Raw genomic sequence first — 22,318 nt, 5'->3', positions numbered from 1 at the left:
TTTTTTAAGGTGCTGTATTGTATTTTCACATCTCTACACTTGGCTTGCTGTGGCCTGCTTATCAAGAACAATTTAATTGTGGAAAATTAGAATAGCCAGTGTTTCTACCATCGGCACTGCAGTTAATGAATTGCCGGTTTAGTCTTCGACTTGAGTCACCTTGTTATGTGCTTCTACTTTGGGAAGCATGTCAGCAACTGTGCGCACAGCATAATAATTATGTGATTAATATATATATATACCAGAACAATGCAGGGACAGACTTATCAAACTCTTGCAAAATATTCACTTGGTCTTGACTCCAATAGGTGGATGTGGATTAATATTCTGATCTTTTAATTTAATCAAAAATAAATATATTTAATACACACGTAATACAAATACTGTGTTTAAGTATAATTGGCACAACTACAGACAGATCAGTCACAATCCCTCCACCACAGTTATCACACCTTCAGATCTATACAATTAGAATGAGTGTTTCCAGATTAGGTGCCAGGGATTAGATGGAGCCTGTCTTGATCAAATGTGGCAATCTATGACCTGCTGTTCTCTTTTTTTATTCAAGTGTGTGGTCTCACCATACCATGGTCTAAAGAGCTCTCTAGAAAAAAAAAACAGTATGAGTCTGTCAAAGGGGATTAAAAAGATCTTTAAATGATTTGAAATAAATAACTCCCCTCAAAGGAAAATCATCTACAACTGGTGCAGATTTCAAACAACTGTCAATTTGCCATCAAATCTAGCCAAAAAGCAAACGCTAAGTCTTAAAGAAAAAAAGCCTTTGCTGTACAAAAAGGACATTGTAGCAAAACTACAGTTTACCTGTGAACATACTGGCAATCAGCAGGCCTGTTGGAATAATGTGCTCTGGAGGGATGACTCAAGGATAGAGTTGTGTGGCCACAGCAACAGGATCAGGCTGCTGCTACACAATCTCAAGCTGTGATGCACTGTGTGTTCGAACACCTTTCTATTGTAGTCAGCGGTGAGGTTCTCAACAATTTGTGCTGCAGTAACTGTTCTGTGAGATCAGACCACATGGGCCAGCCATTGCTCCACCCCCACATCAGTGAGACTTGGGCGTCTATAACCAGTTGTCCTTTCTTGGGTCATTTTTGGTAGGTACTGGCAACTGATTTGTACAGGAAAAATCCAACAAGACCAGCCGTTTTGGAGATGCTTTGAACCAGTCATCATCCTGTTAAAATCCCTCAGACCCATACTCTTGGGCATTTTTCCTGTATCCAACACATCAACTGACTCTTGCCATTATAAAAAGATAATATAATCTTTCAAGGGTCTAGTGTTGTGATTGATTGCTGTATGTATTCGTATGGGCTTGAAATATAACCCAACAAAGGCATTAAAAATCCTTCTAAAAGTTGTATTCAAATATCAGCTTCATTTCATTATTGCTACACTGCAGGTCAGACTTCTGAACCAAGCTGCATCTGAGAGCGCAATTGCTCTAAAATGGATTTTCTCACACAGAATCTTTATCAACGTGGAAGAGAGTGCTGGCAGTGGCTGCGTGTCGTGTCCACACTGTCAGAACTAAAAAGGGAGTTCCTCTCCCTCCCTTCCTCTCACGCTCTCTTTCTCCCTCCCTCCCACCCTCTCTTTCTTTCTCCCTCTCTCTCTCCCTCTCTCTCTCTCTCTCTCTCTCTCTCTTCCTCTCTTTCTTCTCGCTCTCTCTCACTCCCTCTCACAGCTCAGCATCTCCTTTCTCCCGATGCATAAATCCACTGTTCCGATGCTGCACAGAGGCATCATCCAGTCCATCTGAACAACTTGTGGGAAGGATTTGAGTCACCGCTCCTGCGAGAGGTGAGTCATTTTTTATCTCCGTCTCCCCACTCATGGTGGTTTTTTATTTATTTATTTATTTATTTTTATCACCGTCTCAGAAGACATCTTTGTGTTATTACATTCATTTTGTCAAAACTGTCACTAACATAAATAGCTGGCATTACACCGGCTGACAGAAACCTGTGGTTTTAATGTTACATCACCACGGTGGATTATTTTTACTATGATATTTGTCAGGAAACTGTGTGTGTGTCTGTGGTACCAGTGCAGAGTTTGCAGTGAATTTACTGTGTTATATGCCTGAACCTGCAGCTGCATGATATTGTCACACTTTGTAATGTTTAGACATAATTTCCATGTTTTGTTGTCTGGTCAAGTACTGAGAGCTTCATCCAATATTGCAGTTGTAGATATTTTATCCTAAACTTGTAAATCCTCAAATCAGCCTACTGGGGCAGCCACCCCTTACACCCTGCATGCTAATAAACAGTATCCACACACTGTTCAAGAAAGTTCATACATATTAAGCCTCAGTGGACACAAAGCTATGCAGCAAATGTATTCAACAATGAAAAACTAGGAGGAATTTTTACCCTAGAAGGAACTTTGCCAACAGCACTGTTGGCTTACATCTGTTAAGAAATGAAGCAACTGTGGTAATGTGAATTATTGCATTTTGCTGAGGCTATGATTTGCCATGAAATGTGCAGGATTGCTGTTACAGTGAAGATAGAGCCTCCTTTTGAGGTGCTCTGTTACGTCCTGTGGAAACACAAACACAGCGAGCTCCAGATGCTGCTCAGTCTCATGGCATGCTGCCAGATGTGCATTTACTTCAGCTGAAGTTGCTACAGCCTTGGATTAATCAGAGCAACTCATGACTCGGCGGCCAATGGGCAGCCATGAAATGCAGTAAGTTTCTGTTTTTCAGCACAGAGTTGCCTGTTAGCTATTGACAGTTGGAGCACATATTATGTCAGGACTGTGTGGCACAAAATCGAAGCAGAAAAGCAACACTCTATAAAAGCTGATTCACTAGCATTAGCATCCCTATTGTGTAGGAAAGGCCTTTCTTTTGCTGTGTAATTGTCATTGTAATGACTGTCTGGAGAAATCCTTTTCTTACAAACATTAGTCACCACGGTGGCAAAGCAGCAGCAGTGCATCACTCAGTGTGAGACGAGGAGCTGCCTTTTTACTGACTGACCTGTCTGGGTACTGACAAACACATCTCCTGCTGAGGGAACAAAAACACACCTCCATATCTATGTTTATTTCACTTCTGTTATTTGCTTTGCATTATGACTGGTTCGTCCTTTCTGCAAGCTCTTCTCACAAATCTACAGAAGAAGAGACGTATGGGAATTCACCGTATTAATGCTCCTATAAATAGTGATTTAACAGGATCTGCTGGCTTTAATAGAACACAACTGGAAAAACATCTGTGATATTATTTTGTATGCTGACATAGATAAGATTCAGTTTTGTAGGGTCTTCTTCAGTTTAAACCACAACCAGGGTTTTCCAATCGGAGAATGTAAAATTAAGAAGAAATTGGTCCAAAACGCTGACTGCAGAAAGAGGTTGTTTCACCCACATCAAAAAAAAAATAAAAAATGTAATAGCATCCTGCTCATTCATGTCTTCATATATAGATATATCAATCAGTAAAACAAGCAGTTCTGTTTGATGCATGTTTTGTTTCCATTTAAATTTACAGTGTAGTATCACAGACACAAAAAATGCATAACAATATCAGGGAATGGTATAATTCTCCACCTAATTAAAATAATCCACAGAGTGAATCTATTAGTAGCAGCCCCCACTTGTTAATTAGCATGTGACTTCATGTGGCTACTAGCCAAGCAGCGCTTGATCATGACTTGAATGGTGATAATTCTGATATTTTTGGATATATGTCTGAGAGCAAAAGAAAATGCTATCTAACAGTATGTTTATGATCACGTAGCCATGGCAACCTTTGAAGAAGTGCTCCTGGCCATGGTGTTCAGTTGTCATCCTCGCCACTGTCACTGGACTCAGTCATCATCACAATCAGGTGCCGGCTGAGATCTCAGTGTTGTGCTCGGTTTATTGTGGTGGATCAGTATCGCAGATCAGAGTGAAAGGAGCTCCGGCAGCTGTTACATCCCAACATTTAGTGACTGTCCTTTTCAGTCGGGTAGTCAGTAGAGTGTAACAGTTACACTAATCTAAAATTATATAGGTTTCTTTACCGTAAATATTGTATATGAAGCCTTAAAACTGACAAAATGTATGAGGGGTTTCTTTCCTAAAATGTTTTCTTAAATACACACACATAAATGATACTGTTAGTTAAATAAATGTCGAGATCAATAATAGCAATAAAAAACAGAATGTTAAACTAAACATGATGCTTTATTCTTGTTATTTCATTCCGTTGCCAAAGAAATAAACGAAACTTCATTTTTCATATTAGTCTTCTGTTTATCTTTCACTGATTCATTTTCATTTTCTGTTCTTCTGATTTTCTTTTTTTTTTCATTTTGGGGGTTTGGGAACATATTTAATCATCTGTCTATTCCCGATGTCCCCCCTGCAACATTTCCTGCCCCTCCAGTGTTCTGCAATGTCAGCAGAATGCGATAAAATGGAAAAGTCCAGTCAAGTCCACACATTGTTCCAGTCACCAGCTCAGTCGTTTCATCATCTAAATAGCCTAAATTAGCTACTTTGCTGTGCTACTTATTAAGCAAGGTTAGTATAGCTCCTTTTAGATTAACCACATTCATTTTATTAGTGTCAAAAGGGAATTTTATTGAGACGTGATTGCCAGTGGTGGAAGCAAATATATATATATATTAATGTGGCATAATGCTTACATATATATATTTATATATATAAGTGTGTGTTCTTGTATGGCACTAATACTGCTTTCATCCATAATGATTAGTTTCCCACTTGTAAATGACATTCATGTCAACATCCAAGTTGTAATTACAACTGAGAAAGTAGATTTTTAAATTTTTTTTTGTTTATTTTTTTGAGTTTTGATACACATACATGAGGTTAAAAAGTAGGTAAGTGCAGGCATAAGCAACCAAACGTGGACATCTCATGCAAGCCAAAGTCTCTTTTCAGGGATAATTAAATGCTGCTACTTAACAGATATTGTGTTACATTAAACAAATGTAATATGTTTAACCTTAACATGTCCAACTCCGCTGGGAAACAACCATCACTCAACATTTACAACATTACATTTTATTCATATGACACCCTGCAGAGTAGACAGTAATAGCATTTTTAGCAACTTTTTTCGTTTTGTTAGTGTTTACTTAGACTGCTGAAATCTGAAGATGGCAGATATCCTGACCCATCCAACTACAGCTAAGAGCTAATGTGTTATTCTATAACACTACAATGAACTGTTATTAGCTGTTATTATATACTGCATATTGCCGTAGCATCAGTTTGAACCAAAATAATAAACAAAACAAAGTGTAGCTCAAGCAGTGTTAGCTGGAAGAACTTTATTTAGTTAAACTAAATAAATGAATAGTAGTAATTTGAATTCTCAGCTGATAGTAAATGGTGTTAAATGACAAAAATCTTTTTTTTCTTACTTATTGGAGGTTAAAGGAATGATACTTTATTAGAATAATTTAACTGACAACATTAATATAACTCAGTATTCTAGTGGTACAGCATTATTTGAGGTTATAATAGCATCACAGAGCACTTTAGAACAATGGTTCATTGTACAACACCTGGAGATGTAGCCACAGACATTCATATGAATGCATTATCATTCACATCATAAATAGGTAAAGTAGGACACATTAAAAAACATCACATCATTGGCCTATTTATGTTTAATTTTAGCTCTTTCTGACTGCGCTGTGTAACCAGCTTGTTTGTTTATAGGCCTGGCATATGTACAAAGAATAGAAGCTCACAGGTTCTTGTTTTGTTGTGATTAACACATCAATGTGATCAGATTTAATTCATTTTTGCTTCTGTAAATAGCTGACGTCCCATTCTCTGAAAGCACAGTGACATACACATCCTGATGTACATTAATGGCCACTTGTAGAGTATAGAGTAGAGGTTAGAGTGGGCCTGAGGGAAAACAGAAAACCCATAAGAGACAAACAGAAAGCATATGATCAGAGCAGCTGATGTGTGGAGGTACAGGGAGGGTTAACATGAACACACAAGCAGTCATGGTCACAAAAAGTACTCTTAACGTTGAGAAAAAACACCATATACTGTGAATTCGACAAGCCCTAGAATTAAAGGTTGTTAGGTTGTGCATTGATGATACCTGGCTTCGATGTTCACAACACATGCTGCACGTGTCCTCCACTGTGGCATCCTCAAACTGCAACAGAAGTCACATCAGAGTGTGCAGGAAACTGCACACCAGCCTGTGAACACATCACAGCTCAGACGACAGGTGGCTGCAACCTGCACACTAATCAAATGCAAAAATATTTTCATAATGTCTTTGTGTTTGCATCAGATAAAAGACCCTCCGGGCTTCTTTTTTCTCTTACAGTGTTAATGAGTCACTCTGGGCTCTGCTACCAACCAAAAATCCTGCTGATAGATTTTCAAATAGTTTGTGGTCTTCATTAAATACCGAGAGTCCTTCTTTTGCACGCTTGATGTGTTTCACAGAAAAAATGTGACATTGGTTTTGTCAACAATGTTTTCTTGCAGAAGCGTGTGGGAAACAATTTTAGAATCAAACAGGCTGCTTTGACAATCTGCCAGTGTGATCTATTAAGTCATATAGAAGTGAAATATCTCTTTCAATAGACACTGCAATAAAGAACACACTACAAAACAGCAGTAGGACCAGATTTTTGTTTTTACATACACACACACACACACACACACACATATATATATATATATATATACATACAGTATGAGTTCAGCTGACTTCAGATGTCACCAAACATCTTTTGATAGAACTGTAGATTCACATCATGAAGTGATGTGATGCAAATGATGGAGCAGAAAGAGTAAAGATAGGCCCTGTCTCCACTATCTGTAGGCTGTTCCTAAAACGGTCCTTGGTGAGTGCTGAAGTATTTTTGTACAACATGCAACAAACTACACTGTAAACTGGGACCTTTATTAAATAGACATTACTATACTGTTTTGGCAGATCTTTTGTAATTGGTGTGTCATTATTCATTCATCAAAGTGGACATTGCTGCAAAGTTTAGGCTTGGTCTTATTCAGTAAATGAAATCAAGTCTGTGTTCATACAAACTTGGGAGAAGCTTTGCCGTGTACAGATGTTACAGATGTTGGCTCAGACTGGTTGGTCTTGTGCAGTTAACTTTTTGTAACTGGTACTTATTGGTTATTGTGAGATTCACATGTTGATACACAGTATGTCAACCTAGATATTGTATTTTTACAGTATTGCTATCCTCACTGTTTCCCAGTATTCTGTGTTACATTGCCACTACAGAGGCAGATTTATGGGCAGGTAGTCATTATGAAACGCTGGCTGAGCCCCTATCGGTTTCTGACAAAAATGGTTAGTATCTTCGAGAACAGGCTCTGGCTAAGAGCCACCCTGACTATTTAGCCCTCGGGGCCTATGCCCAAGGGCTCCCATGTACCCCAGCACTGTTTGGTAATCCATGCATGTAGAATTTAATTAAATCTTCTGCTGTTCATTTATAGTTCTGTCTCAGACTGATGCGCACAGTCTTTCAGAAGAATATTTTCAAAGATTTGAAAAACTCAGTCTTGCTTGTTTCATGAGACCCAGCAGGGTGAGACAGACTATTTTTGATGATCTTCTTGCTGGTGAGTTTGTGTGTCACAGGCAAAGTTTGAACAAATCATACTTTTATTTCTGAAAGCAATTTGGGTTTTCCCTGAACCCATGCAGAATCATTAGATGCCTTTTTTTTTTTTTTTTTTTGAAACAACCTTCCCCATTTTTTTTTTTTTTTACATAAAGTATCAAATGATAGTAATGTCTGTTTGTTGCTGCTTGAAATAATAAATCTAACTTCCATATAGCTTCCTCAGTGTGTGTGGGTTTGACATATGGCCAGTTATCGGCTGCTGCCATGCTGATTAAATATGGGAAACATCTATAAATTGGATACTAAAAATAAGCATATTTTCAGTCATTACAGCAGGTCGGAAATCTTATTACCAGTTTCTGTATGTCTGTTGAATATATGATATTAAAAAACCTAATTTAGATGTTTATATATTCGAAAAACTGGGAAACACTCCATATAGGGAAAACAATTTATATATAATTGCCCTCGCGTGAAAGAACGCTGTACATGGTTGATTTCCTCTCGTCTTTGAAACGCTATAGACGACAGCTGTGTTAAGTACTACTGGAAAAATTACATTCCATTTGCGCTGACATACTTCCTACAGTTAAATGTGTATGAATGACCGCAGTAAAATGTTCTAACTCTTCAAACATTACTGGCACGGCTTTTTCATTTAACCCTGCGTCAGAGGTTAATTGCTGTACCTGCTGAGCTCATAGTATCACTTTGCAAGGATTTGGATAAATGCATTCTGCTGAAATTAGACGATCTGCAGTCCAAACAGGAGCTACAGGGGCATGCAGAATTAAGTTTATCACTTAATTCTGAATGGTTTTATTTTGTCATCAGTTTTCTCCTCTCTTTTTCCATTTCGTGTCTAGACATCCTGGAAATGGATTATGTACGGCATGACTCTGGGGAATTTTTTTCCAATAGACCATGAGAGTTTGACCTCCATGTATATGACTTCCGTGCAAATCTAGAAGCGACTCATATGGTGTCATTTGACATCACCGGAGGGTTGGCTTGTCAGGTCATGAGTTAGAAAAACAGGGGAGTCACTTCACTGTGTTGAAGAGTTAAAGTCAATCTTTCTGTATGTTCTTATCACATCTCATCAGCTGAGGTCAGGATCTTAACAATGAAGCCTTGTTGTGTGCGTAATCAGAGGACCGTCAACATATGTCTCTCTGCCATGTTGCCTGGACATTTAAGGCTACACTATAACTCACAGATTTTTAATGAGGTGTAATTTCTTTGCCATCCTTTGACAACTGTGACTGATTTGTATAATCTTATCAACTGATCACCTTCAGAAATGTCTGATTTTACCAATAATAACAAAAACAATTAACTAAGGGTTCCAAAACTCCTTCATTCCAAACTAGTGCACTTGTATAAGTTTAGGCTGACCTGTACCTTGTGTAAACATTAAATTATGTTTCAGCTGAAGCAGGCAGCAGGAAAAATGTGTTAGCGCTAGGTGCCAGATATTTTCCTTTAGATGGTGGTGGAGACCAAACTAAGAGCAAAAAGAGAATGAATGTTTAACTAACGTTCTGTTATGTGTGTGTTATCTGTAACTAACAATATGTCAGTGTTTGTTTCTGCTGCCCGCAAATGGTCAACAAAGTAGTTTTGCAGTTTCAGCCACATAATTTGTCAGATTCGTGGGAAGAATCAAGTTTGTTTTTATGTATATCAAAGCTAAACTACTCCAACGTTATGAACTTCTCAACATGATAGTCATTCAATAATCCTGCAGCAAGACACCATCTTATTTCACATCTGTCTTCTCTGTCAGCTTCCTTTAAAAATGGTATCCAGATTAGAGCTGCAATGATGTGGATCAGAGTCACAGCAGCGATGAACATGTCTGAGTCCTACCAGGAGGAGGAACTACTGGGTAACTCCACCTGGGCCTACTATCATCAGAACTACACCCTGGCCCCTCCACTGCTACCGGACAAGACCAGCACCTCCAAACCTGCAGCATGTGAACAGGTCCACATCGCTGTGGAGGTCTGTATGGGTTTGTGGGTGTCTGCGTTTATAGTACTTTGTTAATTATCTCGTAACATTTTAGATTTATCTTGTGACCCCTTTGGGGATCTCAACCCTCAAGTTGGATTCCACTATTGTACCTTGTCCTGTGGTACTGTACCATTCTATTCATCTTTGCTCTTCTCCCTGTTGTGGTGTATTTCAGGTCTTTCTGATACTGGGTATCATCTCTTTGCTGGAGAACATCCTGGTTATCACAGCCATAGTAAAGAACAAGAACCTTCACTCTCCCATGTATTTTTTTGTGTGCAGGTGAGTGCTAGTAACACATCAATCTGGATAAATGGAGTTTTCCAGGAATTCCCATGTTTACTGTGGGTGCAGGATTAGAAAATATAGTATTCATTAAAATTAAAGTTCCATTTATTTATGCTTATCCTCTGTCTTTGTGTAATATATGCAGGCCTCAGGCTACCGAACCCCCTATTTATCTCACTCTTGATGTATTGTGTATGCAATATTGAAATTTGGATAATGTATGATTAGATTACTAATTCAGGCATTATGATTAAATAATAATGCAGGTGTCCTCTCAGAGCCCTTCAAATACATAGTTTTGAATAGACAGTTTTATCTGGGTAGACATGCAAGTAATCAGGTTGTGAAGGTGACAAATCTGTGCATGCTTGGTTGTCTGTCTCTAAGTGTAGCCCTGTGATAGACTGGCGACCTGTCCAGGGTGTCCCCTGCCTTTGCCCTAAATCATAGGGTATAGACTCCAGCCCCCCAGTGAGGATTAAGAGGTGTACAGATAATGGATGGATGGATTCTCAATAAGAGTTTATAAAAGATGAAGAACCGACAAAAATAATTGTGCATTTTGAACTCGTCATGAGCAGATTACATTTTTTTTTAAAACTTTTTAAAAAATTAAATTGTGATGTGACATCTACTTATTTTTCCTGCTTACAAAAATATGTAGCAGTATATGTTGCTGTTGGAATGTTATGATCCTCCATTTGCAGGAGGTTGGTTTCTGTTTTCTATTCATTGTCTGTATGTAAGAATCGATGCTTCATGTTTTCAGTCAGTCACTTGTTCAGAATCTGTAATCTGTTGGCTCCTTGCTGTAAAACTTTGCTTTGACTTGAGAGACGACTCGGGTGTGTGCTGATCCAGAGAAGTTAGGACTCCACTGAAGAATATTCAGTTGCCTTAGAAAGCAGAAACCTGACTGACATATAGTTTTCCGTGATTACAAGTGGATGAATAAATTGCTGTGCAATCCTTGAGATATAACACAGTTTTCTGACATTATAATCGTGTACCCTGCTCAGGGTGATGACTGGAAGATTGTGGTTGTTGAAAACACCTTTTGATTTTGTCATTTACTATAGATGTAGACTCACATCATGTGACATGGACAATCAGATTTACATGTTTAAGTCCAGACACAAATGTGATGACTCAACTTGACAAATTTAAAAGACCTGTAACTCAGTTTTAATGTTAGCATTAACTACTTGTGATTAAATTTGGATCTGGGCCTTCGGACTTAAAATAATTTAATCTCTTCCCCAAGACCGATGCGAAAGAGCCTCAGCTGACACCAGCAGTGAATTCAGAGACAAAGCAGACATTCAACTCACCGTTCAAATTACTGTTCAACTGGTGGATACTGCTTGTTTTGATGTGGTTTCAAATGACTCCCCAAGAGTTACAGCAAGGCAGAGATGGTCACTGTAGGATGGCAGTATTGATATCTTTTATTTTTTAAAATGCATTCAATCTAATGGAAATTAATGTATTTTCAATTGCTTTGTTAATCTTCAGTGTCAGCAGCAATGTGTAGTTACGATGTACTGTACCTGGACACTCATTCAGAGACAGTTAAGACACGTCAAAGGACAACTCTGCAAAGTTTGCCTGTTCATTTACTGTGGTACTTGAGCAAACTGCTTTGTCGGGGTCAAAAGCCTAAAATGTTTTACTTTATGGAAATTAGTGCTGGATGAGAAGGTGCTGGAGCTCCCACTGACCATGAGAGCACTCATGAGTTTTGTCCAGTCATCACTGAAGATTATTCAAACAGAACAGCTGTGTCAGGTTGCATGTCTTAAACTCTGCTGACAATCCGGCTGGTCGTCCAAGAGCCGGATTCTTGATTCATGTTGATACAGCCCTGAAATAGCATGTTAGACAACAACAATTCAGGATTAAAATGATTCAGCTTTAGTTTCCATATTTACGCAGTGATAACTGCTGGATCTTCCCCAAAAGAGGATATAGATAATAAATGTAGGGATAGCATGCCAACATGCTAGGCTAATAGTGACATAGTAGACATTACCTCCTAAACATGAACAGGTGCATTGCCATTGGGAGCATGCTACCATTATATCATCAGTGTTCAGCTTGCAGCACTACAGATTCCAAGAGGCTGCTTCCCTCAAGAATGTCAATGTGTAATGTGAAAAATGTTTTCAACTGGCTGAGTTGAGTGCTGAGGGGTCTTTTTCTGTGATGTTGCCCGTGTGGGTTCTCACAGGGTCCTTCAGCTTCCTCCCACAGTCCAAAAACATGTTGAGGTTAATTGGTGATTCTAAATTGTCCTTAGGTGTGAATGTGAGTGTGCTTGGTTGTCTGTCTCTAAGTGTAGCCCTGTGATAGACTGGTGACCTGTCCAGGATGTCCCCTGCCTTCACCCTAAGTCAACTGGGATAGGCTCCAGCCCCCCATGACCCCAGTGAGGATTAAGTGGTGCATAGATAATGGATGGATGAAAGGATGTGAATCTCAAGACAAGGCCTTTGTCTTACCTTGAAAGAATGTGAGAGATTGCACATTTAATCATCAATGGATTCATTTTTTTTCTTCCCCACTGTGGCATAAATGTGTCATTAGACAGCAGGAGGGCTCTGCTGGCTCCTGAATAGGGAGAAAAAGAGGAAGCACATATATAGATTTGTGACCATCTTTGTTGTGATGAAGGATTGTACTTGTGTGGTTGTTGCAGCCTGGCAGTCGCAGACATGCTGGTGAGTGTGTCTAACGCCTGGGAGACCATCATCATTTACCTCCTCAACAACAGACAGCTGGTGGTGGAGGACCACTTCATCCGGCAGATGGACAACGTGTTTGACTCCATGATCTGCATCTCTGTCGTTGCGTCCATGTGTAGTCTGCTGGCCATCGCTGTGGACAGGTAATGATGGGTTGAAGCATTCAAGCAATTACTGTACTTAATTTTAATAAAATCTACAAGAGACAATTGAGTTCTCCCCACCCAGTTTGGGTGGGGATGTCCTAGAACAGATCTGATGTGTTGAATAATTTAGGAACGGTCCACAAAAAGACTATGACTTTTCAGAAAAATAACTAGAGAATGAAGGTAATGTTATAATTTGCACTCTTTCAGTTATTTCAAAGAAACAGATACAGTAGCACAGTGTTCTTTTATTACATCTTGTTCTGGTGCACAACAGATGAGAGCAGATACTGAAAAAATGGCTGTCTAATTTTCTGTTTTGTGTAACAAGTAGAATAATATTCACTTGAGTTTAAATGACTCTCTTAAATGTTCTTAATTTCGTAAGATTTTAGAATTATTCTACATGGATTCCTACAGACATCTCTATAATATCTACCTAATTGTGTTACTACCTTATATAGAAAAAGCACATTAAGCTGCAAGGTGGCTCGCAGCTAGAAGATCGCCGGTTCGTGTCCCGGTGAGGACACCCGGGATCTTTCTGCGTAGAGTTTGCATGTTCTCCCCGCGCAACGTGGGTTCTCTCTGGGTTCTCCGGCTTCCTTCCACAGTCCAAAAACATGTTGAGGTTAACTGGTGATTCTAAATTGTCTGTAGGTGTGAATGTGAGTGTGCTTGGTTGTCTGTCTCTAAGTGTCGCCCTGTGATAGACTGGTGACCTGTCCAGGGTGTCCCCTGCCTTCACCCTGAGTCAGCTGGGATAGACTCCAGCCCTCCACGGCCCTAGTGAGGATTAAGCAATGTATATATAATGGATGAACATTAAGCCAGGGACTAGGTCTTACCCCAAAACAACAACATTGTGTTTCCTGTATTCTGGTCAATTTTTCATGCACCAATTTCTGACTTTTCTGCATCACTTTAATGTTTAAACATCTTTGCTTATGTGATGGAGAACAGAAAATTCAGTCACCAAGTAACAAACCAAAACATATTGGATTTTTAATGCAGTGAAGCTCTCCTGCATTTTGTTATTGCTTTCAAATAGTCTTTTGCTGTAAATCAACTTTAATATTAGTCTTGCAGAGTCAACTCTCATATTGGCATGATTTGCTCTTCTGTACTCTTGGTGCCTTTTTGTTTGTGGAAGGGCCATATTTAAATGTGCATGTGGCACCTATTCATGCTGCGGTGGCTCTCACTTTTATTCCCTCTTATTTGGCCTACTGCCCCCAATTCCACTCCCCCACCCATCATGCATCCATGTACATGTGCATATGCATGCATGAACAAACATATAAAGAAGAGATAAAAAGACAATTTATGTTCAGAAACATGGCACTTTTATTTCCCCATTAGCAGGGGACACTCTAAACGAGTAACAGATGAGTGGACATGAGCAGAGACAAGATCTGAAGCAAAAATAGAGGCGATAAAAGTTTGGTAACGAAGGTTTCTAATAATGACTGATTAGGTCAATGATTCAAGATCATGAATTTCTGCAAGCTGAACAAGTTAATCTTACACAGTTTGGTGAGAGCTTAATTGCTAAAAGTGAATCGTGTGGGTAGAGCAAGTAGAGAATGAGGATAGAGCTGAATGAAGAGAAACCATGGAAGGATCCAAAATATCTCAGTAGCTTCTCCAGCTAAACAGGCAGCATCTGTGCCTTTCCAGTCAAACAATCCCTACATGCCTGAAGCATGACTGAAAACATTATCCTTGACCTCATCTGAAACTCATTAATGTTTGCTGGTCCTGTAGTGTCTGCTGTGCAGCTTTTTCCTTCATCACTGCTATCACGCAGCATTGTCATTAAGACATAGGATCTAAGACACTGAGGAGTGCAAGCTGCCAGCCAATTAACCTGCGGAGCCACACTCGGTCTGCCACCTTCCCTCACATGTGCAGAGCATTACATATTACATATAATAAGCCCTCTTACATGATGCACAGCATGTGTGTGTGTGCCACATGAGAGTAGGACTTAGCTGCTGTAGCCTTGCACCAGCCCCCTCCTCCATTCATACTATTTCTGCTGTCTGTCTCTTAAATTGCTGGATGTGATGGTGATCCAGAATAACAGTGGTAACTGAAATAACAGTTCTGATATTAAAATAGTTAAACAATATAGTTTAGTAGTGTAATCCAACAACAAATATTCACCAGGTGATTCAATTTTTTTTTTGTTAATGAGATGTAATTACGTATCATGAGCATTGAGTATTCTCAGTTTTTTTCTCATGCATATTGCAGTAAGAGAGTTAATGTTTACATCACATTGAGAGATGAGGCACTGGAATTATTTTGGAGATTGTTCCAGAACACACATTTTCAGAAAGTGTCCCATTTTTCTATACATGTTTATCTTTCCTAATCAACCCAGCCGTCCTTTGCTCCTGATTTATCACTGGACTGATCAAGCGTGATGAATAATTCACAAGGATGATCCTTGTGGTGCGTTGCGATCTCTCTAATTGCATCAGTGGACTACTGGCAGTAACCTTCCTACCTTACACACTAGAGTCAAGATGTCCACTTCAACATGACATGAGTAAGTGAGGCATAGAAAATAAAACACACAAATGTCACCATTCTGAAATCGTTTGTTCCATTCTCATGGTCATCCATCCCTAAGTTTTGCTTAGCTGGTCTGTTCTGTAATACATAATGCCTTTCCTACCCATACTTAACACTGCCACTATATTCACAATAATACTTAAGTCATTTATTTATTATATTACATCAACCTTGGTCATATAACAGGAAGCACATATTCGAGGGGATTTCATGCATAACAATGTCCACTATTACTCTTTCAAATGTCCCTCAGTCACTAATATTGAGTATGGCCCCCCCTGACATGGATCAATGCATTACAACATTGTAGCATACTGTCCACAAACTAGTTGATGGTGTCAATGGGCAGGACGGCCCACTCTTCAGTCAGCTCCAGAAGTCAGAATTTGTTTCACCTGGTAACTGGGACACAGTATGTAATCATTGCACCTGGTCAGAAGTGATTACTGATGTGTATAAATAGAAATAAAAAGAGGACTGTGTCTGAACAACAAAAAATATTCCAACTTTATGGGCAACAATGCATTATTACAAGTCCCAAACTAAGCAAAACTGCTTTATTCTTGAGCTTTTGAAAGTAGATCAATACTCTCTGTTAACAATATGAAAAATAAAAGTTGGCGACTGATGGAAGTATAGTTGGACATTAGGTTACTGGAGCGGAGAGCTGAGACAAAAAACTTCCTTCTGTAATTGCACTTTATTTTTTATCTACAAATATATGTCCTGCCATTAATAAATTGACAACAAAATGTTATTTTTCATTAAACTTTTGTGTGTGAGGTGGACTTGGGTCCAGATTAAACAAAGTCAACTGTCTGTCATTATTTCAAACATATGATCGCAGAATGACTGAATTTTTACTTAATAAGTTTAGTTAAACAGAATTATCCAAAATCAGTTGGACGTTTTGTGTGTACCTTCTTACAAGACATTACCACAAAGCCATTAAGGTATGAATGCAGCAGGTGTAAACCAAGTAGTGTGGAGTATCACATAAGCCCATCCAGGTATTTATCTTCTTTTTTTCAGTGATGAGTTGCACCTAACCGAAAGTCTCTAATGTCTAAAGAAAACCACAAAAAAGAACAATATTCTTACAGGAGGTCATAAATTCTGCTGTTAAGGTCCATCATCTTGTCTGCAGCCACATTTCCCCTAAATGACAAAGCAGTGTTTTCATTCACAGCAATGTATTTCCCATTCAGTAATTCCCTGGGCAATTTCTGCAATTCCTCAGGAGGTAAAAACGGTCAATAAAACGCTGTGGTTTACTGAGGTGAAGTGACTTAAGAAATCAATATGTATTATTGTTTACAGGTATGTCACTATCTTCTACGCACTGAGGTACCACAACATCATGACAGTGAGGAGAGCCGGCTGCATCATTGGGGGAATTTGGACCTTCTGCACCGGCTGCGGGATTGTCTTCATCATCTACTCAGACACCACCCCTGTCATTATCTGCCTGGTTTCCATGTTCTTCGCCATGCTACTCATCATGGCCTCCCTCTACAGCCATATGTTCATGCTGGCCCGCTCACACGTCAAGCGCATCGCTGCCCTGCCCGGCTACAACTCCATCCACCAGCGGGCCAGCATGAAGGGGGCCATCACGCTGACCATCCTCTTGGGGATCTTCATCGTCTGCTGGGCTCCTTTTTTCCTCCACCTCATCCTGATGATCTCCTGCCCTCGAAACCTCTACTGCGTTTGCTTTATGTCCCACTTCAACATGTACCTCATCCTCATCATGTGCAACTCAGTGATCGACCCACTCATCTATGCCTTCAGGAGTCAGGAGATGAGGAAGACTTTTAAGGAGATCATCTGTTGTTACAGTCTGAGGAACGCCTGCACCAACATCTGTGCTCTGACCGATAAGTACTGAGAAACTGGCACTAAGAAGACCAATGACAATTTAGCGTGAAGTGACTGAATCTGACACTGGAGGATGAATATGGGAGATGGCAGATACACTACCTGAGGTCTGTTAAATTGCAAATTTCCAGCAGTATGGTGTACAGTCAAACACATTTTTGTTTTCTGTCCAGTCGCTATTGGAAAGTAAGAGCCGGAAAGGGGACTGGAACAATAAACGTTCTCCTAATGTATCCACCATGTTCACAAAGAGTCTAGTTTATTAGGTGCATTATTTAAACACCTTACTAGCACCATTTGAAGTCATGATTCATCGGAAAGTACGTCACAGTTTGTGGCCTGCTTTTCATTTTGACATTTCTTTTATCCCTTTTTCTTTGGACTTCTGTTTAATCAGTGACATGATTATTATTTGCTGCCAGAATATGAATGTCATGGTAGCCAAATGGATAGAATACTTTATTTCACTACCTTCATTTGTAAGAGTGCTTACATACTTGCTTTTAATTACACATGATGGCTACTCCTCACACACAGTGTCGCTTCACTCACTACTGGTGCACATTTTTTGAAATGAACACTTCACGCATGACAGAATAGCATATTAGCAACAGATGGGAAAACTTTTGAAATGAACCTATTAGATCTTGTCTATAATTATCCACATTTATACGATGTGTTTTTCTGCTACTGATTTTTCTGCAGTTATTGCCACATTAAATGGGAACTCCAGCGGTTTTACACGTCAAAGTGTGTTTTTCGGATGCTGGGGAGAACTACTGCATGTGTGGAAAAGGTTTTATTAAGCCTTTTTGTGACTACAGAGCTCCACTGTATCTGCACACTGTTTAAAATCCAGTTCAGTGCTTTTAAAGACCCTTTTATGACCTCAACTAAGAAAACGTACCATGTCTAGTACAAACAAGTGTGCTAGGGTTTGACATGATGTGTGTAAAATCAGTCACAATAATCCAGAGACTTTTATGAAAGTGGATGGAAAATGACACATAAAACTCACAAAAATCAGATTCATTGAGCGATAACTACAGTTTACAATAACAAGACTGTGTTTTTTGTTTTTTTTAATCCTGTATCTGTCTTTAGCTTAGCATCATTTGTATTTATTTTGTACTCCATGGCCCTTCTTACCTTGAGGGAAAATTGGGCCAAACATACTCTAAAACGAGGACAAAAGCAAACAGCTGATTGTTTACTTCAACACGTAACATCATTTCGTATCTGATTTGTTAGGTCTTGAAATGTAAGCTCTTTCATAATCAGCCTTTTAAAGATATTTTAGGCATCATATTTTACAGACTTTTAAAGAATCTGGAAAGACCCTGGACAGATTTCCTCAAGTGTTGTCACTGGAATCACCAGTTAGGTCTGAATACTGCATGTTTGAAAATGAAAAACATAAACCTGTGCAGCCAGCTCCTCATCTTGGCTCAGACCAGCAACTCCAGGCAACATTAGCTGCTTCTCGCATGAAAAAAATGTTTGTCAGAACTAAACTGCGGAAAGGAAAGTCTCACCAATAAGCAGCCATCTTGGTAACACCTCCTGGCAGTTATTATGTGGCCCAAAATCTAGTTTGTAAAGCATTTTACTTGCAGGTTAGGTAGTCTCAAGACACTGTGTCTGCATCAGTGCAACAACACCAGTGATTGGATGTTTACCAGTTTGGTTGCTACAAAGCTAACAATATGCTTTTTTTTTGTCAAACGACCGCCATCATTGACGTTATAGATATATAACGTATATACATCTATCATAGATTTCCATTCAGGATTCTCTAAGTGGTTAAGAGGCTCTCTGGCCTGAACTGCAGTTATGTTGCATTATGGGTAATGTTTTCAGTAAAAGAAAGTAATACATAAATTCAAAAAACAATGTCTCTGTTTCTAATGCATAAGTGTAATACTTTTTAAAATCTCCACTTCGACGTTGGTGGAGGACTCTTAAATTAAGTGCACATAAAAATTCAGACAGGTACATAAACATTAGAGACAGCACAGGAAAATAAACCTTTGAAAGAAAAGCATTAGACTACATACACTGTGTGAAATTAAACAGCAAGGCCAATCAAATATGTGCTTGGTCACTTAGATTACTTTGTAGTGTGAAGGCTCAGAATTCTGTCTGAATCAACTCCTTAATTTTCTTACTGGACCCTTAAGGAACATGCAACCATCAAAGAAGTAATTTGGATATATGGATAAAAATATCTTCAACATGCAACTTCAGGATGGACGGTTGCTGTTTTTCTGCTGTGTTATTTTCCAGCGTTATTCTTCTCACAACCACGGCCATGATCTTTGGCTAATATTTAAGTTTTTGTGCCTAAACCTAAACAAACTGTGACAGGTCAGATTATGGTCATATAAAACAATATCCATTGTTTTGGAAGTCATGGACAAATTAAGTCATTGTGTGAATATGAAAATTGAGCTTTAGGCAAGGACACATTACGAGATCTGGTTATAAATTTGATTTGGGTGTTGTTTGAGTGGCTTGCACACATTTAACCCCCAACTGGGGTTAAATGTGATCACATTAAAGCCTTAGAGAACAGAATAATGAAGAAGGGATGTAGTCAGCGCAACAACAAATTGAAAAAAAAGAAGAAAGGAAAGCTAACAACTTGTTCTCAAGAATTACAGCAGGATGCCAAAGAGAGGGTGGGTAGTGCTACAGGTCTTTTACTTTGCCCCTAACTATATACATATATATCCCTGGAATGTAAAGCAGTGCAGCTGTACTTTTCCTGTGAATAAACAACCACTTCCAGCAGCTAAAAGAATGATCACAACTCTAATATGCTGGCACCCCATACCCCACAGCTGCCCCAAACATGACTGTGAGAGTCATTCATGGGCGTTTTAGTACAAGAAAACATGGGGTCATCTACCTCCACAACATTCAGCATGTTGTCATTTGTATTTTTTGTTGTTGTTATTTATCTTCCATTCTAACTGTGACTTTAGTTTGTTGAACCAATCCACTATTCATTCAGGGTTTCACCCGACCTTTAGGTTTGTTGCAAGCTTTAGTTATCATTTTGGAAGGCCAAATGACAAACTGCCTGAAGTTGCCTCTCACATTACAGCCACCTGCTAAAAAGCAAGTAAAGAAGCACGAACGAGCACAAAAATACAATTCTGTGTAGAATAACAAAAGGCAGAAAAGAACACTAGCCTCTGCATCTCCAAGGTCTAACATCTAATCCGAGTTTCATTTAGTACAAGCTGATTATCTTTTAACCGATGTATCTAACTGACCTGACTATCTTTATTGGATCATGTGTTTATACCTCAAGCGATCTGAGAAATCATTGTGTGTCTCTGACCTCAGACAGACTGTACATTACCTTGTTCCTTACATGGAAGTGGATGTAAAGTTGTCTGCTTTCTGAACTTTCGGACAGCATCCCCTGTGTTCCCTGCTGCTGTATTAGTGCTACAGTAAACAAGCAGCGTCCTTAAATCTGCCAGTGTTCAGCTGCACAGGAGTTTCTGCTATGAGTTGAATGTGAAGTCATTCTCTTGCTCTATTCTGTCAATGTGCCGCCTTATGATCTCTTCATGTCTATCTGTATTAAATGATGTAAAGATGCCGTAAGGTTACACATGAAATGTATAAATGAATGTACAAATTGCATAGTGCTCTCTGTAAGTGTGTACTGGTGATGCCTACCTCCCAACTGAGAAGTTTGACAGATTTTTATTGCAACATGCAGCTATCCACTGAAGCAGCCTTTTCATGCAGAATGCTACTCATCAATGCTGCATGGTAGATGCTAAAAAAATATTTTCCAGTATTATATATTCATAGTTATTGCATAAACAAGAGCAAGCCATTTGTATCATTTGTGTCCTCAGGCTTTAAACACATAGAGATGTCTTTGCAGGCAACATAAAGAAAACTCTGTTCAGTGGAACCTTTTCTCTGTTCTGTGTTGTAATTGCCTTATTGTGACTTCCTTCAATGTTTATTGTGAAGACTTTGAATACGTGAGATCAAAAGAAATGCATATGAACATGCACACAAATGTATAAAACAAGGAAAAGTGCTTTTGTTAAAACTGATTGATATACGTTGCATATATAATTTCTCCTTATAAGTTTATTTAACGAAGAGAAAACATCACATTTGCTCACTGTGCATTCACCGCCAACACAGCATATCTGCAATTATGCAAAATGATTCATTGTTACTGACTGTGAAGTACTCAGTTCTTGTTCCCACAGAAACAGCAGCACAAAACACTGCATGTGATGTTACTCTGGCCAGAGATTAAGTCTCCATCTTGATTGCTAATTGCATGCTAAGTCATTTGTGTACGTGCAGTGAGAGCATATTACAATCTGTGGGAATGAATCTCAAGTAATCAAGTGGTGGTATGAAGGAATTTAAATGTGAGTTACACTTGAAACGACAGATGTTTGTGTTGGTTACGTGGCTTAAGATGTATTGTTTTATTTAAAAGTGTCTGAATAAAAGCAAATTATAAAATTAAGATCTGTTTTTTATCATATAGTATTTTTATAATATTGTCAACACATTGATTATAGTGGAAGTCATCTCACCCATTTAAAAGACAAAATAATGATCAAAATGATTGATAATGATTGTAAAATGATGAAACCATAAGTTAATGAGAAAATACAGTTGTTATGAGAAAGTAGTTCGGATGGGTAACTTCAAACTGGGTTTGACAGCATCCAAGTCCCATGAGAAAAGGATGAAAGAGGGATGGAGAGTTAAACAGCCAGCAAGGCAGAGAGATGGCAGTTTTCAAATGAAAGCAACAATTAGAGTGTCGTGTTAATTTAAACATAAAGAAAGCTCAATCACTGCTGGCAGTAGCCTTGATGTAGCCAATTTCAGGTACCAGGTGTGAACTTGCGCAACCCAATGAATTTAAATTAATGAATGTAAAGGCGTATTTAATTAAAGAGCAGCTGCATTGTTTCTGTGAATAAATAACAGGCATCCACTAAAAGGTGTAAACAGATTTTCT

General features: G+C 38.9%; 1 protein-coding gene across 1 annotated transcript; it reads left to right on the top strand.

Moving 5' to 3' along the window:
- The first annotated feature begins 1,789 nt into the window (after positions 1-1,789).
- On the top strand, positions 1,790-17,305 carry LOC103364658 (melanocortin receptor 5). Its single transcript, XM_008291839.1, has 5 exons — positions 1,790-1,830; positions 9,424-9,641; positions 9,829-9,935; positions 12,640-12,828; positions 16,735-17,305. The coding sequence occupies exons 2-5, from the start codon at positions 9,459-9,461 to the stop codon at positions 17,303-17,305; spliced, it is 1,050 nt and encodes a 349-aa protein (XP_008290061.1). The 5' UTR covers positions 1,790-1,830; positions 9,424-9,458.
- The last annotated feature ends 5,013 nt before the right edge of the window (positions 17,306-22,318 follow it).

Source organism: Stegastes partitus, unplaced genomic scaffold, assembly GCF_000690725.1.
Source record: "Stegastes partitus isolate 25-593 unplaced genomic scaffold, Stegastes_partitus-1.0.2 Scaffold18, whole genome shotgun sequence".
Taxonomy (NCBI): Eukaryota; Metazoa; Chordata; class Actinopteri; family Pomacentridae; genus Stegastes; species Stegastes partitus.
This window is presented reverse-complemented; position numbering and strand designations above follow the sequence as displayed.